Source organism: Saccostrea echinata, unplaced genomic scaffold, assembly GCF_033153115.1.
Source record: "Saccostrea echinata isolate AGI-Se365-2 ecotype Australia unplaced genomic scaffold, CSIRO_AGI_Sech_v1 ptg000027l, whole genome shotgun sequence".
NCBI lineage: Eukaryota > Metazoa > Mollusca > Bivalvia > Ostreida > Ostreidae > Saccostrea > Saccostrea echinata.
In genome coordinates, this window is record NW_026889776.1 from 10866744 (window position 1) to 10887273 (window position 20530).

General features: G+C 30.9%; 1 protein-coding gene across 1 annotated transcript; it reads left to right on the top strand.

The window, feature by feature from the left end:
* The first annotated feature begins 1841 nt into the window (after positions 1–1841).
* LOC133193201 (receptor-type tyrosine-protein phosphatase epsilon-like) lies at positions 1842–20299 on the top strand. Its single transcript, XM_061329169.1, has 23 exons — positions 1842–1902; positions 2023–2244; positions 4959–5198; positions 6239–6376; positions 6473–6613; positions 7356–7496; positions 7576–7713; positions 9649–9821; positions 10710–10797; positions 10878–10945; positions 12294–12330; positions 12470–12567; positions 12956–13084; positions 15115–15263; positions 15628–15763; positions 17196–17351; positions 17508–17601; positions 17862–17932; positions 18298–18432; positions 18678–18797; positions 18906–19057; positions 19299–19434; positions 20228–20299. The coding sequence occupies exons 1-23, from the start codon at positions 1842–1844 to the stop codon at positions 20297–20299; spliced, it is 2895 nt and encodes a 964-aa protein (XP_061185153.1).
* Positions 20300–20530: the final 231 nt, after the last annotated feature.

The following is a 20530-nucleotide window of genomic DNA, read 5'->3' on the forward strand; positions in this document are numbered from 1 at the left end:
AAATATAACATTTTTGAACAGTAGGTAAAACTTCAAAGGTCAATGTCACAGAGTTAAAAGTCATGATATACTTAGAAAGGTCTTGTCACAGGTAATATACATGTATAATATGAATGCCCTACCTTTTCTCTTTCAAAATGATCAATTTAAAATAATGTTAATTTTTTTGAAAAGTAGGTCAAACTTCAAGGTCAAGGTAATGGGTTCAAAAATCATAGTATCATTAGAAAGTTCTTGTAGGTAATGTACATGTGAAATATGAAAGCCCTATCTCTTATTTTTCAAAAGTTATGACCAAGGTTAAATTTATTGTGACAGACTGTCAAACGGACAGACTGACAGACTACTGAGATTTAATGTCCCCTAGGTCCCTTTCGCGAAAACGGATGAGAATAATGCCCTTGCTGTTCTTGAGAAGAAGATTTATGATGGAAAAAATCCCCTGCATTCATATTAATCTTTGGGTCCCCATATGTGGCCCCACCCTACCCCAGTGGGTCATAATTTGACAAATTTGAATCTACACTAAGTTTATGTAAAGAAAGTTTCAACTTTCTGGGCCCAGTAAGTGGTTCTTGATAAGACTTTTTTATATGATACCACCAAATGTTCACTAATTCTTGATTATCCCCCCTTGAAAGAGGGTGTGACCCTTCATTTGAACAAACTTGAATCCCCTTTACCCGAAGATGCTTTGTGGCAAGGTTGGTTGAAATTGGCCCAGTGATTCTAGTGAAGAAGACAAAAATGTGAAAAGTTTACAGACGAACAGATGGATGACAGACAAAATGTGATCACAAAACCAGAAAAACTCAAGTGAGCTAAAAACTTATGATCACAAGTACTTGGAAAGAGTTAGAGTATTTGCATTGTTTTCAGAAGCTGAAAATGTATTACTTGTATCCATGTTGATAAAACTGCACATTTCAGAAAACAGTATGATTAAAAATAGTTAATCAAGGTGCTTTGAGTAGCAAAATAAGCTAAATTCGTATTAATAGCTAATTCAACCACAGAGCTTAGTCAATTTTAAGATGCACAACCTTTTCAATTCTTAATCATTCTTAAAATATTTATATCATTCATTTCTGATTCAAGGGAGAACTAGAGATATGACCAGAAGTATATCCGTTGACTAATAAACATGTACATGTATATTGTGTTTTTAAGTCATTTGTTTGTTTGTTGTTAAATGTCCCTCTCGGGAATTTTTCACTCATGGAGACACCTGTCACCACTTAAAAATAATGAAGACGTACAAGTCGGATTTGAGGTTAACATTCATATTAGGAGTTTTCAACAATTAAGACGTAAAGAGATAACTCCTTCCCCTCGCCTCTTCCCCTTCCCAGACGCCGTGTTTGTTCATGTAACTAATACTTTGTTTTGACATAAAAAAAAATGTAAATATAGATTCACCTTCGCTAGCCAAGGGTGACGATCCGCTCCTCTCCTCTTTTCACATGAAACGAGGAGAGGAGCGGATCGTCACCTTTGGCTGGCGAAGATGAACCCTGATATACACAAATAGTTTTTAAAATAGTCCATCTCTTTGAATGTTTTTCATTCCAAATTCTAGGAGGGTACATGGTTTGACCCAAATTCATGAATGAAATGTCAAGTTATCTTACCATTGATGCACTTTTATTTAATTTGATGTAGTCATATTGTGAACATTTCCAGTTCATTAAGAGAGTGGGGATGACCTCCAGGGGTTAATAACCTTGAACCATTAGATGTGCTACAGACGGACGATTTTGCTTCGTTATAAGCGTGTTCGCTATAAGCGTGCTTTACTGTACTGAATTTAGTCAAAGTATGACGTAAAATAAAAAAAAAAAATGGAAAAGGACTATGTGTCTTTATGCTCTATATCCAGGTTAATTCAGTTTAATCCCAACAGTAAATATAATTTTACAATATAATACATGTATAAATATAGTGGAAATTTTAAATATCTTGTTATCGGATAATCATGTCTTTTGTTTATCCTGTTGATATATCTCTTATTTTTTTTTAAAGAAAATTTATCAAAACATCAAACCGCTGAAATTTCCAATGTATATCCTTGTACGTATGCATGCGGAGCAAATACAGCAATTGACGAAGACAAAGAAACGTGCACGGGTACCTACACCATAGGTGGAAACTCTCCACACAAAACAACATGGTTGAGAGTGAATCTTGGAGGATATCGCAGCATTTACAGTATCAACATACTGTTTCAAAATTTTACAGGACACGGTATGGTTAAACTTAAATATAAGGCATGCACAAAGTTTTAATAGTTTCCATTCCATTTATTTCCGCCTGCATATTTTTTGCTTATGGTTTGTTTCATTAATTCATTGTAACGACTACTAAACATATTATTAAAGGCATATTGTAATGTTCTTGATAAGGCAATATTCATGTTGTGTTTGGAAAGTTTTTTTGGAGATAAATTTTATTCTGAAATATACATTAAAATCTAGAAATTTCATTACTTTATGTATCAAACAAATACCTGTACCTATTAAAACCATATATACCCATATTTATTTTCTCGGATATGAGTAAGGCCGCTTTCTTTTAAACGTTGTTAAGCAAATGTTTCATGAACAATACAGAGTGAGTGAGAAAATTTAAAGATCAATTTCATATATATTGTTTGACTATTACATCCACTTTATCCTTACCTTCTGAACTTGCTATGAATAGTATGAGATTTACATAGTATGAGACTTAAATACACTGTACCATGGTATTACATGTATATATTTGGAAAAATATTTTTATTTTAATTATAGGATTTAATAAGTTACTGCATGTACTTACAAATCAACAAAATAATCTATGTGTTTCAAGAAACAAAACAAAAAATAAATACTCGAAGAAAAATTGAAAATTAATATAAATAACAAGGTAAATATGTTCTTGTTTGACACCAACTGATATATATAGTTTTAAGTTTAGATAATTAAATGAACGCATTTATTTTATCATATCCCCCCCCCCTTTTTTTTTTACTGAAGGATGCTAAGCACAAAAAGTGTACAGGAAATCTATCGTGTCTTTAAAAGCAAAAATAAGTGAATTTCAATTTCAATGAAGAATTCTATTCAGTGTCAAGAAAAAATTGAAACCTAAAATTGAAATTTAAACTGAAAGAAGTTTGACGAATGTTAACTTTGGCGAATTTTCCGTTTTTAAAGAGTTATTTCTTTTTAATATATCACTCTTCATACACAAAGCAAAATGCATATGAAGGTTGGGTGAACAAATAGCAAAATACCTATTTGATATAAATGTATGATCTTAAGTATATATTAAATTTTAAAAAATGCAAATTTGGGAAATGTTCAATCTGAATGTCATTTGCATTTGCTATATGTATGATACGAAGATTGACATGTAAAATATTTGACAAAAATAGCAATCTCATCAACATAATCAAAATTACAATGTCCTCAATATTTCCACGGTTACAGTATATGAAGTAAAACAGCCTTTTATTGGGCAGTGATCTTCTCCCGTGAAAGATTTTTTTTTTGCTTGTCAAATAAAAAAAAAAAAAAATGGAAAAAAGTATAAAAAAGAAAGGGGAAAAATTCCATGTTTCGGATCTTGAAGTGTGCCCTCGAACGTAAGTTTCTGGATACACTTCTGATTTGTAAAGCCAAATGTCATACGAAGCATTTATATATCTTCTATTTACTTGTATGAATTTTCAATTTATTTGATGAATTGAGCCTAACCATCCCTCCCCTTAGCCTATATTGCAAGTCTATAGAAAAAATGTTTCCCAAAGTAGAGTCGCCATTTTTTGTATGTTTAAATTGATTTAGGTACATGTACGCCCCCTACTGACCCTTTTTGAATTACATCGGTTATTGTTTATTATTCAAGGAAGACTGTACTTCTCTTGTTATCTCTTTCTTCGACACACAAATTTTAAGAAGCTTAACGCCATGCCTTGGTATCCTTTCGCAATTGCACAGTTGGAACAGGATATAAATCTAGATTTTTTTTTTTTATGATAAGAGTTAATTTTTGTCCAAATGAACTGTATTTAAAATCACTGACTTGATAAACTTGTTTCAAATATGGTCTGTTTTAGGCAATATGGTTTTATTTACATCTGCTCGTCGGCTAATTACATGTATATTAAGACTCAGCAATTGAATAATTAAGTACAGTTAAGAAGAATTTACGGAGAGGTTAAAAAACCTATTTCATCTAGAATTTACATAAACTTGTTCTGAACTAAACTTTTAATAAATATTCCGTAACTATACCCGATACAGGAATTCTGCCGAGATATTGAAAGTAAGGGTCAGTTCCTAAGATGTTGCTATTTCTCTATTCAGACAATACTACATTACAACGCAATATAATCTTACAATAAAAAGGTTGCAAATGGCAAAATTAAATGGATTAATTTAAAATTACTTTGCGGTACAAAGTAATCATTAAACTAAATGTCCCCTCTTTATTTTTAATTATTGAAAAGGCGTAGTTGTAGTATACTCGGATAGGCAATAAGTTCATATAATATAGATTGGTCTAGATTTTCTGTATGATATGTGCATATATGTATATTCATTTAGCTATATGGTACTTTTTTGTTGTCAAGAGTAATGATGATATTATTGTTCAAGGTTTTAAATGGCACAAACTTGCATTACTTAGTACAGGGAAAAGTATCAGTAAGGCTCTAAGATGATCACGCATTATATAAAAAGTGACAAAAAAAAAAATGAAATAATGAATGTACTTTTTTTGCATGTATAAGAAAGTGCATATTTATATCTCTAATAATTTCCATTACGTTTTAAATTTATTTAAAATTTATTAATGATTAAAAATTTTTTCCAAACATTTGTAAATTAATCATTCTATTTCATTATTTTTTAAATTAGAATGAGTGATTTAAAAAAAAAAAAGAAATAAACGCTGATTTTAAACCATTGCTTCAGAGATGCGACAGAGAGGTCGTTTTGCTGGATTTTCTCTCTTCTTGTCTAATACTCCTCACAAAGAGAACAGTCGACTTTGCTACAACAACACGCTTCCATTACCTCCCCTGGAGTTCAATACAACGTGTATTGGATATGGTCGTTACGTCATCTATTACAATGAAAGACTGGACGGAGTTACTTATCCTGAAGGATACCAGAATCAAATCTACACGCAGTTATGTGATGTGAAAATTCAAGGTTTTGAGCTTTTATCAATACTGAATAGAATTGTTTCATTTGGAAAAGTAAACCAAAATTAACTATTTTATGTTAAATTTATCATGCTTTATTTATACAGCTAAAAAACTTAAAATTTACAAGGATTTGTGAACCAATTTAAACCATTTTTTGAAAATAAAAATATTGCTACGTAATATAGGCACAAACAATAGGTATGATAAATTTTGCAATTCTTATTAAGTTTCGATTTTTTTTTTAAATTAATAATTTACTTTGAACTACATAAATAATTCTCATTAAAGATGCTAACAGGTACATAAGTCTGATATCGAAAGATTCTGATACATCCACCGTACTCAACTACAAAAATATTATATAAAAACTTCGTCCATGGCACACCTAAGGACATTAAGGCCATTAGTCGTTTAAAGGGAAAGCAACTTAATACTAAAAAAAAAAAGAACAAAATTTCAGTCGTGAATGGACAAAATTCTGAAGGAAAAAATTGTAAATTTCATCACCTATTTCGTTCAGGTTTTTGTTTAGTAGCGATACAGTTTGTAGTCCATTGTTTATGTGTAAAGCATCAGAAGAGTATTTATTGATGTCACTGCATATCTTTTCTTGTTCTAACCTAGCTGTCATTAATTATCAGGAAAATTTTCAATTAGATACTCAATGTGTAGCCGTCTGCAGAAGTATTAATCCTTGTTGTTTTTCTTCCTTTTTTTTTTTTTTTTTTTTTTTTTTTTTTTTTTTTTTTTTTGCATTGTGATATGAGATTACTTCTGGATTCTATTATATGTACTGTACATATATGTGTTCTAAGACTTGTATTAGCACTTTATAGATAGGTTAAATGACATTTTATTCTGTTTCAATAATGAAATGCTAATCGACAATCTTACAAATTGTTGAATTCAGAAAGCAAAAAAACTTATATAATTAGTTATTACTTTACTTGGTATTAATTTTGAAATAAAAATCACACTTTTACAGCAATAGAAGTGGTTTTTTGTTTTTGTTTTTTTAAAAATATTACTTCTTTTTTCATCCAGGATGTGCCAGTTCAGACGTGTATGGAAACCAGTGTAATAAAAACTGTTCAGAAAATTGTCAGGAAAAGAAATGTAACATTGTAAATGGAAGTTGTTTGGGATGTATTCCTGGATGGACAGGTGACATGTGTACAAAAGGTACGATTTCTATTATAATTTTATTGAAATATGCTCGTGTTTTGTTTTTACTGATGATTGTGTCATTCAGGTTGCTGATTTCTTCCTTATTAATAGAGTGTTCATGGGGATTGCATGGACCTGGGTGTAAGAACAAGTGTTCGGATCATTGCAAAAGGAACATTACATGTAACCACATGACGGGTCATTGTGATGGAGGTTGTACAAGTGGATGGATGGGGAAGTTTTGTAATGAACGTAAATATTAAATTTAGGATAGATTTTTAAAACCTTAATTTCTTTTTTAAATAAAAAGTTTGCTTTAAACAATTGACATTGGAGCGAAAAAATTTAACCACGAATCAACGTTGTGATCGTCCGATAAAAGATAAGTCAACTGTTTTGAAAAAAAAATATTATATCTTAAAATAATTTTTTCTCTTTGAGGTAAGCATCCAAACGCTGTTTTTTTTTTATTTGTTGAAATCTTAAAAAAAACTGCTAACAAGCAGTTTGGTTTCATAGGAACTATTGTAATTTATATTCTTTTGAAATATATTTTAGAAGATCAGAATTTTAACACGTAATTATGGTTCGACAATCCGAACATTCACATTCCGCACCGAGGCAGTCAATTTTCTTCACAAAATGTAAAGACTGCAATCAGAAGAAATTAAAAAAAAATATTGAATTTTAGACAAATATTTATTGCTTTAATTGAAAATAGCAGCGATGTCCTTTATTGGTCATAATCTGTTCTCCTATTTCAAAATTATTCATTATATATACCTTTAGATACAGATGCTTTGCCAGTTGTTAGCGCCTCTCGAGTATTTATTTGCCAAAAAAAAAAATGTTTAAAGGTATCCATTTTTTAAATGAATTGATGTTTTAGGCAATTATATGTCTTCAGATCAATTATTCTAGCATGGAAAAACATGTACAACCTAAAATTTTCGGAATGTTTACTGATCATGTTTTCTAATAAAAATTCTTACAGGGTGTAAAGATGGAACCTATGGTCCAGACTGTGTTCATAAATGCAGTGATCACTGTCTGAATAACACTTATTGCAACAGAGAAACTGGATACTGTGATCAAGGTTGTAGTCCGGGGTATTCAGGAGATTTTTGTAATGAAAGTAAGTAAACATTCCTATAATGTGTGTTTGTGTTCCTGTTTTCATTTGTTTTTTTAATCAATTGTTATGTTTTAAATAGCATGTCGCCATGGATATTTTGGGAACAAGTGTCTTGAAGAATGCCATGAAACCTGTAAGAGTAAAAAGTGCGTTAATACAAATGGAGTCTGTATAGATGGGTGTGTAGATGGTTACTTTGGAAAACAGTGTCACAACGGTAAGAAACTGAACGGTTAAAAAATCATTGCAATAAATGGACCTCCAAAAATTACAATTTATGATATCAGTGTAGTCATATTTTTTTTTTTATAGTTCTTAAAGATAAAATACTATACAGATATTATCAAGACAATAGCAGTTTTTTTTAATATCTATATCATCTATCGTCTTTTCAGCATGCAAAGAAGGATATTTTGGGACAAACTGCTCTAGTGTTTGCCCTTTAAATTGCAACTATACCTGTAATCACATCGACGGGTCCTGTAGTCAAGGTAAGATGTTTTATTCTCTTGATGTGTTCTTAAGGTATATTTAATGACTCTTTGTTCATAACTAAATAACCGTTTTCCATTATGACTGTTACTGGCACGAAAAAGATCCATTACTACTCAATGGCCCTGTGTGCCGAGTATAGGTCAAAATTTGCAGCCCTCTACCGGCAATTGTAGACGTCTCTATGTGAGTGAAAATTTCAAGAAAAGGATGTCAAGCAAACAAACGAACAAATGAAACTACTATTTTCCATATTTCTCTACACTATGCATTTCCACACCTCATCTAAAATTTGTGCCATAGTGCATGTCGAATTAGAATGTTTCACTATACATTCACTGCTTTTATTCTGCTTTTATCAAAGTAATTTAAAAAAAATACCATTTTCAAGGACCAAAGGACTCTCAAATATCAGTTGCTGAATCAACATCTGAAAATACTTTAAATGTGGGTGGCATTCTAGGAGCATTGGCAGTTATAGTCATTGTTGTTGTAACTGTCCTTTTCATAAGGTAATCATCCATGTTTTTTTTTTTTTTTTCATTGAAGGCTATATATGAGATTTCTTCAATTCGTTTCATAAATTTAAAATGTCACTCTATAAATCTCATAGTAATTAAAAATGCTTGTTGCTCATAGTTCTTACAACAAGGTTCCTTTTTTTATTTACACCAGACACTTGAGTACCTCGCTTCCTAGTAGGGGTGCTTATATTTTCATCATTTATGTTTATAAAGGTTCAAGAGGAAAGTACTGGCGAAGTATTTGGAAATATCAGGGAAGAAGACGTTTTCTGCTATGGAATTACACGTTACGAGAGGAAACTCGTCACAAATTTGTAAATATATAGAACAATCTATTTATCTTTATAGTACCTATCTTTAACATCCATCATTTCTCTTAATTTGTGACAAAGTGTTTTATTTGATTAATATTAATTATGTATTTATTTGAATATTGACTGAACAAGATATATTTTATTCTGACGAATATCCTTGAACTTAATCAGTATTTATTGTGGAATATTAGGTTAGGTTAATGGTTCATTGCTAGGATATATGACCTCGCCGGTCAGAAAAAAAATCCCAACTGCCTACATATATTCTGCTATTCTGTATCGATAAAAAATTATTGTACTTCGCAGGTAATAAACTGGAATTTTTTTTACTGATCAAGAATATATTTTGTTTATATTCCATTTAAGTGGTTTTTCTGCGCAGATGAAAAAATGATCCTCTGATACCCGAACAAGGTTGTTTGTCAAATTTTGGCTGATTTTAGAAGCCAGTTTAATACATCAGAATGAGTCCATAGCATTAGAGTATGAAAGCTGGTGACATGAAATATTATCGTTCGGAATAAAAAAAGCCCATTCCTTTACATCAAACTTTATTGCAAGGATTGAGTGTCTTATAAACTTCGTATATGAAAATTAATTCCATAAAATAAAGGTAAAAAATACATTTTTTTAAAATCAATTTAGTTAAATTATATTACCATTGTAGAATCTTGCTCCATTGAAAGCTTTTCGTTCTCAGAAAGAAATAATGGAATTTTCTAAAAGAAATTAAAAACACAAATACCTTTTCCTCAATGAATTCAAGAATAAAGAAATATATTATAAATAATTATTATATAAAACCTTTTGTTTAAACTTTAGTATGCAACTTAAAGGAAGATGGTGTACACAGTGTCAAAATACGGACAGGCAATGTGCACGAAAGTGCTAAAAAGGGTCGTCCCACATACAAAACTATCCCAGTGAGGAATTTAAAAAACATCATAGTCAAGATGTCTGCCATGGAGAATGCTGGATTTAAACATGAGTATCATGTATGACAGTGAAGATTTACAGCAGTATAATTATATAACTTAAACATCTTTTTATTCAATTAAACGTATTTACTGGCCTTTTTGCAAACTTGTATTATTCTGACCCAGTTGTATTATTTCAGAATAGGAACATTATTTTATTGTACAATCATTGACTGAGATAAATTTAAGGCAAAAACACTTTCAAAAAGATTGTTCTATTTTGCTATTTAACAAAGCTGTAGTATTACAGAAACAATAAGCAATTTTATTATAAAGCCTATAAAACACATAAACATTCGATTACATTATATATGAAGTATTAAGTTGTACATGTATGTTAGTTGAGTTTTGTGAACGTATTTATCTAGCTTCCAGTTGTACATCTGGGGTAAATTAAACTGACAACGTCATTGATTTTCGCACATACAATACGAAAATTTCATTTGTCAAGAATACAGTGGATAAAATAGCTGTATATTTACTTTGTCTAGGTAAAGTAAAAATGACGATTTATCGAAGGATTACTTTTTTCAATGAAATAAAATGCATTCTGCGTATAGAAGGGTAAACCGTCTGTTGTATTAATTGCAACTGTCCCCTGGTTTTAAAACCGTTGCTATTGGCCTGGCAAATAATATTAATATTGCTATTAAATTGAAGTTTCGTAACTACAGTAAACCGTTATTTATCTCTGAGGACGTGCATGTTAAGTTGATTTTTTTAAAAACATTTTAGTTTGTTCCAATGTTTGATTATTATATATTTTAAAGGTTCTTTTTACGAAGAACACGGCAATGTTAATAAGAGTGATAAAAGAAAATCTTTTGCAACAACATAACAACCATTGATTATGTTTTAATCAGTTAAAATGTTACAGTAAAGGGAAACTCATTTTTTTTTCGAAAGGAAATACCAAAAGGTGAACTTTCTGCTTGCGAAGAGGCAAAAAAGCCAGAAAATAAACCGAAAAATAGATACACGACTACATTCCCTTGTAAGTATTCAAGGCTTTTGAAATTAAATGGGAATCTAATAGAACTAATATTCTAATTGCATAGATTTCAACTTTTCTAGACGACCATTCCCGAGTTGTTTTGAAAAAAATAAACGAAGGAGATTATATCAATGCAAATTATATTGAGGTGAGTGTATATATGCTAGGGTTTATCCGAAAATATTTAGAATTCATCAAGATAATACAGGTGACTCTCGATGGCTCGAACTCCGATTTCTCGAAGTTCTCGATCTCTCGAAGTGAACCTCCGGTTCCGTTTTTTCCCTCTATATAACTAAGCAAATTTACTTCTGATCTCTCGAACTTCCGATCTCTCGAAGTTCTCTATCTCTCGAACAAGACCTGGGTCCCGTTACACATATTTCATTGTTTTTTACTCTCTATCTCTCGAAGTTTTTATTGCACGTGTGTACATGCCAATCAAGCGTAAAATCAATGCAGCTTGGACTTACCTGGATAACAGTGAACGCCTGGGGCTGGCATGGAGGTGTTAATTGGGTGTTTACATAGATGACACTATACCTGTGAGCATCCGAGTGTTGATATAATTTATTTGTTATAATTGGTAAATTATAAACAAATTGCTTCACAACTTATTTTGACTTGACAGCGAGACGATAATTTTTAGAAAATAATTTAAGAGACGTGTCAATAATTTTCCATAGATTATGAAGTTTTATTAGAGTCTACATAATTCCAGCATTACAAATATTGCACAAGAAATCCTATCTCAAGAACTAAATACCGATTTAATTCAAGAAATCTGGTGAAGGACCCGATCAAGCCCGGGGGATAGCAACACCGACGATTGCTATTCAGCTTTTATGTAATCATGAAATGAGAACAAATAAATATTGAAACTTAAAGAGATCGTTTTATTTATTCAGAATACAATCATTGTTGTTGAAATCAAGTGAATTACCTGTAAAATACGAATGAAAACGTGCAATGAAATTAGCAACCTATACTTCTGGTATTTATAATAGTAGAACAATGATGATCGGAACTGAAAATTCAGGATTTTATTCACGTTCTATCTCTCGAACCCCTCGATCTCTCGAACTTTTCTTGCGGTCCCTTGAACTTCGAGAGATCGAGAGTCACCTGTACTTTTTTTTAAAAAATATTTTTTCTTTAATATATTTTTTTTTGTTTGTTTGTATATTGTTTAACGTCCCTCTCGAGAATTTTTCACTCATATGGAGACGCCACCACTTGCTGGTGGAGAGCTGCAAATTTTGTCCTATACTCGGCACTTACGGCAATTGAGCAGTGAGGGATCTTTTTCGTGCCAGCACCTACTGCAACATGGGACCTCGGTTTAAACGGTCTCATCCGAAGGACCGGTCTCCACATCCCACTGTGGGATTCTTCTTTAATATATATGTATAAACTTATATTTCACTAATTATGTAATGAAAAGTAATTACGATTTTTTGTCCATCTTTGGTTTATTTGAAAACTTATGATTACAGAATATACATGGACAACGAACATACATCGCAACGCAAGGTACGTGAGTAAAGCAGTATTTAAGACACATTAATAGATTAAAAATTCAAGAAGAAAAAAAAACGTTATTATTGAGTTCCAGGGTACAGTATTTTTTCAGCAAATGCCCTTCTTTATACTTGATTAAAAAAAATTCTAGGTCCCAAACCAAAAACAATCGGTGACTTTTGGAAGATGGTGTGGCAGGAGGATATCTCCGTCATTGTCTGTTTGACTAATCTTAAAGAAGGGGGAAAGGTATTTTTTATTGTTAATGGTATTGCTTGAGCCGTGTTCCGGTACTTCTGTCTTCTAATTTCAGATGTTGTTTTTTTGCGTATGTGTGCGATAATCAAAGCCGTGCAAAAAAGAAAAAAATGTCTACACTTTGTGTTCAAGCATTCTGAACAAAAATATTTTAAGAATTGTTGGTTATGATTAAGTCGTTCATTTGATAAAACTAGATCTTGATCATGAAACACAAAAAGAAATCGATTCAAGGAAACGTGTGTATGAATATACATGTTTGAGACTGATATCTGACGCATACACACATAATCTCCAACGTATTTCCAGTGATTGTTTGTTGCTGTTAAAGCACAAATCAGCTGAAAAGATATCTGAAAATTATTTTTCTATTTTACAGAACAAATGTGCCCAATATTGGCCGGAAATTAACGATAAACTACAAATAGAGGATTTCACTGTGAGACACCTGGAAGAGAAAATATATTCCAATTATACAATACGACGGTTCAAAGCTTATAATAATTTTGTAAGAAAGGGCGTTTTAGAATTATTTTTACTACAAGAACTAGTTTAAAATTCAACATTGTAGGGCTCACATTAACCAAAAAGACAATTATCATTTCATGTAATGAGCTAATATATGTAACACTTGTGTGCATGGGATAGTGACACCCTTTTTTAAGATAATAAGTCCAGCTTTGACTACGTTTAATTTACAGATTTTTAGCAGGCTTACAATTATAAAAAAGAGAAAGTCCCCATATTTTATCCTTAAAGAAATTTGTTCAACTGAAATAAGTAAAGTTCTCTATGTATCTTATTGATTTACAATTATTATGATCATTATTATTTCCAATGTTTCTTGTTTCAAAAATGTGTATTTATTTTCATCATTAATCTTCACCTTTTTCATTAACCATCAATTGTGATATATGTTATATTTTCATTAAGGCGATATTGTTCATACCGACCTAGAATCCCATTGTGTTATTCAATGGCTTCATCAAACGTTAAGTTTTAGTAAAATATGAATTCTTACCTCGAGCTACTCTCCATAGCATTTGGTGTCGTTTGTAACCACGAATAGGAAAAGAAATCTCTTCTAGGTATTGCTTCCTAAAAATGGTGTTACATCGCAGTAATCTTCTGAAGTTTTCCTTTAATTTAGTGTACTTTATCCTATCTTCATTGGCTCTCACTTTTTTCAAATTTTATATTTAAAAGAATACAAATGAGGAATGATACCACAACAGAAGCCAAATCAAAAAAGTATCTTATTTCTACCTTATATACCTCTTCTATATGACAGGAATACGCATGCGCAGAGTTTGATATATTTTTTATTCGTTATAATTTAAACACCTTATTTCTAGACTAAACATATATGTAGATTTCGCCAATAAAGATAGATTTTTATGAATGATTTTGCAGTATTTTTTATTCAGAAAGATTATACATATAGCAAAATCTTTCCCTTGTACATAAATTAGCACTCTTTATTTATCAGTCATCACACTAAAATACAGAGAGTAGTGATTTAAAAAAAAGTTTTAACATGGCCAACTAAACAAAATATTTTTATTTAACATGTCTCCATTTTTTAAAACATAAAATTGCCTTTAGAATGGAACAAAGTGCTCTTTCAAGATTTAGACTTATTTGACTGATTGCATATATAGCCCGCTCATTTTATTCCATTTTTTCAGTGTGTCAATGCTAAAACCTTTTTAGTAGATTATATTTTCTGTTATTTTATTTGCAAATACCTTAATAAAGAGATGGACGAATACCATTCTAGCTACAAGTTGAATCGATTGTCATACTATCCTATAAAATCAATAGTTCACATTAGTCAACTACAGTTTACTTATGTTAACAAAATTTGTATATAGAATGAATATTTCACTGTAGTCAGCTAGAGTTCCGTTGTGTTCACTTTAGAAAATCACATAATCCAAGTCTCTCTACAATAGAAAAATCAAAACTCAAAGATTTTACTTCTATAGTATTCTTATATATTTTCTATAGCAAATCAATGTTCCATAGTATTTGGTATAGTTTTCGTTCTGAACATGTGTGAACAATTTTACTGCGTTATGAAATATCAAAAATGACTTATCATTCTTTATAAAAAAACGTCATTCAACAAACAAGGTCATGATATTGATAATAGAATTTAGTGTATAGAATGTCCGACTATTATCAGCAGTTCTCGTTTTGACCATAGAATGTGTTAAATGTTGACTATATAAATGTTGATATTCTTTGACCATCAAATTATTTGCCTCTCTATAGATATTGTTCGTACATGAACTGTCATGACAGGAAAGCTGAAATACGTAATTCTTGAATTGTCTTCTTTTTAAATCATAGAAATTTTCTTAAGAGCTCTTTCACCAAAATATTGTTTTACGAAAGGTTTGCAATGATTTTGTTTCATGACATCAATTGTATTAGGTAAGATCTATTTAACTGGCAAATAATTCTTTCAAAAGTATTAAATGTACGTGACTAGTCTTATATAACTCTTGAATAGAACGAAATTATGATTTATAGGAACAGAGAAATCGTGAGGTGGTGATGTTTCACTACACAAGATGGCCAGATCATGGAGTTCCTGATTCACTCAGTCTTGTTTTGTTTCATCGTCACGTGATGAGAATATCATCAGAATACCATGGGAATTATACACTTGTACATTGCAGGTTATAACATATCTGTTTTCTGATAAATGATGACTACATGTATAACATTAGTAAATTATACCACAATTAAATGTATCATTGTGCACGTGCAAATAAACACATGTACATGTAGAATTTAAATTCAATTCGTACAGATGTCCATGAAATATTCAAATTGCAGATATGCCTTTGTTTTTCTTCTATAGATTTGAAGAAGTTTATTAAATTGACAAAAACAGAGAAATGCCCTAAACATAAACATATTTTGATCACAGAATATTTGCATTTGACAATTTCCCTAATATGGAACATGCAAATTTGAAAAGATTTTTTTTAAAATTTTTAATAAAAGAGATTTTCTACTTGTTGTATGATAAATTAACAGTGCAGGTATTGGAAGAACCGGAACTTACATAGCTTTAGACGCCCTCTATCGGGAAGGGGAGAAAAATGGTAAAGTTAATGTACCGATGTACGTCAGGACCATGAGAAAAGACAGAATGAACATGATACAAGGCGATGTGAGTTTATTGAATGTTAAATTATTTAGAATTTTATCATTGCAGATAATAAAAAAAAACTTCACAGAATCTATTTGGACTTCCGTGCACATGAAAGTTAAAATAATTACAGTGAGCATGTACATGTAATATCATGAAACTTGCATGAATAATTTTAAGATTTTCATCTGTTTTTTTTTTTTTTTATGTGAACATTTCCAAAATGCCATATTTATACATGTAATCGATGTAGAGAACACATAGTTGTTTTCTTTTTTAACAAAGTTCCTGTCATGCCCTAAATACACTGTAATTTATTTACTTCCCACTTTAATAGCACAGTCTCTTTTCATTTGTATGATCATACTTACGAGGTACTTAAGGAGATCGGGTTCTTTTGTTTCCTTATTATTTCAGAAAAAAAAACCCACATTGGTTCAAAAAGGTAGAGGTACATATCAAATCTAACTTCCTCTAAATCATTGACTGGTGTTCAATAGTCATTAGCTGTAAAAATTTCCCTGTACCGTTCAAATTAATTTCCTTTTTACATAATTTCTTCTTGATTTTTTCCTCCAAATTACAAGGTGGCTTTAATATTCTCCAATCATTCAGTCGTTAAAAATCTAATATTGTACAAACAAATAAATGAAGAGAACTTATGCATTTTTGAGAGAGCTATTTTCTTTCACACAAATGTCACATGATTTTATCGCAAATTTTTAAGTTCTTTGTGTAAATATAAAAGTTTTCCTTTTAAATTTATGACCAATTAATAACAATTTAAAATAAAACGTATGATATTTTTCGATTTCTAGAAGTAAATTATTTGAATAGGACTATCATTTAATAAAAGATTCTCAGAACATATAGCACTTACTAATAAACTTTGTCTAAGTTTGTGTTCAGTGAAATAATACAATTTTTTTTTTGCAATAGTCTGTGTTCTATAATTACATCATTTTAAACAGACAGTTGCTTTAACATTTGATATGTAAGATACAGCTATTGAAAAGATGGGCAAATAAGCTGAGACAAAACCTAAATCTGCCATGCAATGCTGTTTCTTTATTGAGAATAATATAATCACAAACAATGCTGATTAAAATATGAATCTGTAAAAAAAGAATAATTTATCTAAATCTACAAGTTTCTGTCTATGTATTGTGTAATTGCTATTCAATTTACAAATCTGTAAAGGTGCTGGCACGGAAAAGATCCCTCACTGCTCAATGGCCCTGAATGCCGAGCATAGGTCAAAATTTGCAGCTCCCCACCGGCAAGTGGTGGCGTCTCCATATGAGAGAAAAATTCTCGAGAGGGACGTTAAACAACAAACAAACAAACATAAAGCAAATCTCGGTGATCTTTATAGGTTGTAGATGAATGTAAGCCAATTTAAGAAAATACTATCAAAAATCTTTATTTTTAGTATATATTTTCGTCATCTTAGGACCAGTATAAAGCAGTATACCTTGCTTTATGTGAAACTTTTAATGGGAAATCAAGATGTTTGTCACCCTCCTCGTTTACAAAGGCGTTCGAAGATAAAATCTACACCAATAGTGGACAAGTGACAAGGAATTCCTCCTTGACTTCAGAATTTCAGGTGATGCATGTTCATTCAGATGTTTTAGTTTTCGTAAGCATTTAAAAGAAAAATAGGTACGTTTATTAAAGTTAAGATACCAGAAAGAATCTTTCATATATATCTTCATCAATTCCTCGAGTGAAATATTGTGCATTATAAGTCTTGTCTTTTTAGGAGTTACTGTCTCTTCGTAAAGAATACACAGAGAAAGATTACGAATCTGGCCGAACAAATGTATCAGCAAACTATACAGAGAGTGTTCTACCAGGTATACCAAGAGCAATTAGATTAGATTGAAAGATTGAATGTTTATTGTTTAACGCCGATTCGGCAATATTTCAGCCATATTTCGGCGATTAGATTAGAAAATGCATTAGCAAAGAAGCCATAAGTTCCTGTTTTTGAAGATCCTTTATATTACTCTTTTCATCAATATATCACCTTCGAATTAAAGCAGAAAAAAAATATTATTTAGATTCCATTGTAATATCTCGTTTCTTATTTTTGATTATACGTTTCCCTTTTCAGTGGAAGAATTTCTTTGCTATTTGTCCTATACTAAGGGAAGGAACACGTACTACAACGCTGTTCTTCTTCAGGTCTCATACACATGTATTTAACGGCAAAGATTAAATTCCTTGATATATATAAAAACTCATGCTGAGATAGTCTTGAAATAAGGTTTAATTTTTAATTAAATGAATAATGGTATGATTATTACATGTATGAAATAGTGTATTAAAATGATTTTGATGTTATGTCTCTTTAGTATTCTTTCTATTTGAAGGACGTTCGTTATAAAATAACTTTTTTTTAAGACTGAACAAGAAAACAGACATTTGTTCTTCAAACCTTAATGTTTTCAATTATCCTATAAAAAGAAAACAGGATGCATTAAAGTTTACAAATATCCTACAAAAAGAAAACAAGATGTTTTACAATTTCTATACCTGTTAACTTTCAGTCCTTCACTGAAAATGACAGTCTGATCAGCGCTCAGTACCCACTTCCTGACTATACTGAAGACTTTCTCAGACTCATCAGGGACTTTGATGCCCGCGTTGTGGTTTTCATGTGTCCGATAAAAGATTTGAAATCTGTAGGATATAGCGATCAAAGATTTGAAAATAAATAGCAGCCTATGAATAATTTTATTACTTATTACCACGCTCTATAGTAAAGTATATAGAAGTAAAACAAAATGTACATACATGTATTTGCAAAATTTAGAAAGAATCGAAACAACTATTTATGTTGAAATACATATTTTTTAACTTAAAATGCAAAAAGTTTTTATCTATTACATACAAACATAGATATACTTAAAATACTCTTTTCTTCCAGACCTCTCTCTGGCTTCCAACGAAATCTGAACATAAAACCGTTGGAAATTTTACCATCAAATTGGCCTCCTCGACAAATTCTACAAACTATGCATCAAGAAATATCGTCTTACAGCCAGAGGTGTAATATAATTTTAATTTCTGAACAAATATTTTTCAGCAGTGGTGATGTGGGTGCCTTATTTACATATTTCTTATTCTACTTCATAAATCATTGAAATATTTATAGGGAGGCAGGGCTATGGGGATTACAGTACTAGAAAGTAAGACTTGGAAAGAAGGGAAAATGACAATAGATAAAAGAGCTTTGCTGGATTTAATCAAAGAAACAAAATCTGAAAAGATCAAGCACAAGGAAGGAAGGGTTGTTATTTTGTCAAGGTAAGTTAGATTTATTATTTTAGTCAGTTGGTTTAAACATGTAGACTGAAATCAAACATAGCATCACAAAAAGAGACAAAGGTCCACATTTTATTGGAGGTATAAGTCCTTAAATGGATTTGGACATGAAAATTTAATTCATTGTCTGGAATACGTATTAGCACACTAACATTCACTTTTGTGTAGCTGAATATTGAAATCTACCACAAGAAGAAAATTGGATCCTGTTTATCTTTTACAGTGATGGCGCCACACGTTGTGGAGCATTCTGTGTGGTTTATAATGCTCTGGAACAACTCTCTATGGATCGAGAAGTAGACATCTTCACCATCACAAGGCAACTTCGGATCCGAAGACCAGAGTTTGTATCGACTTTGGTTAGTTTTCATTTCTGATTATTGGACGATAATTGAAATTTTAATTATTTTTCTAGACTGCTAGAAAGGGGTCTTTAGGTTGCACTGCAGTATTAAATTTGCTAAATGCATAAATTTTTAACGAAATGGCACTTCATTGAGTAGGTCTGAATTTAAAAAGTTTTGAGAGGTTTCGTTTTCAGAAGTTTGTGAAACAATTCTTTATAAACATTTAAGCAACCCCCCCCCCTTCCAGAAAAAAACCTATAGGAATCAAGCAAGGCATAGACGTTTGTTTCGGTCGAGGTCAAGCAAGTGTTTGAAAATCACGTGCGGAGCTTATTTACTTGCCCTTAAATACAGTATATTAAAAAATTAACACGTCCTCAATTTTAATGAATCTGGTACAAACATTTTTAAAATGAACAGAATTTTTTATGAGATAAAATATTTTAATGTTTTTTTTATCTCATAAAAAATTCAGTTCTGGTCTCGTGCAGAAATGCAGGGATCTGGAGGGAAGATTCAGGAATTATTTTGCGTCAGCCATGTTTTGAAAACCTCAACCGAAATATTGTGATGACACATTTAGTGTTTGATTTGATGCACCATTATCTCACAATCATGTATAAGATTACTGTCTAGAAAAGTAAGGCTTGCGTGTTTTCTTAATTTTGTAAACTCGATTATATTTAAGTACTATTCATTACTTGTCTTTTACATTATATCTAGATACAGTGTTGAACATAATTTTTTTTCATATCGAAAAAATCTGAACAGAAATAAAATTCTGATGGTATTTTATCTCTTTTAGGACGAATACCAGCTTTGTCATGACGCTGCTGCTGAATACATGCAAAATGACAGTGTGTATGCAAACTGCTAAATCTAATAATAATGAAATAAATACAGATCATAGTTGAAAACTTTTAACAGACATTTTAAATCTATTTTGCCTGTGTTGTTTATAAATGTACTCTTTTTATATATATATATAGAAATACAATTTGTTAAAATTTTGTGAAATGTACAGAAAAAACTTAATCTTGGAAATCTTAATGCTTTGATTGTCGCATACTATTAGTAGTTTTTGTGTGCACATTTTAATTAACAATAA

What these genes read in the sequence shown, in the direction of transcription:
- LOC133193201 (XM_061329169.1), top strand. Translation starts at nt 1,842, where the DNA reads ATGGAAAAGGACTATGTGTCTTTATGCTCTATATCCAGGTTAATTCAG. An exon ending in ATCTTAAAGAAGGGGGAAAG is followed by an intron (nt 12,568 to 12,955) that starts GTATTTTTTATT and finishes TCTATTTTACAG; the next exon opens with AACAAATGTGCCCAATATTG. An exon ending in ACAACGCTGTTCTTCTTCAG is followed by an intron (nt 17,933 to 18,297) that starts GTCTCATACACA and finishes GTTAACTTTCAG; the next exon opens with TCCTTCACTGAAAATGACAG.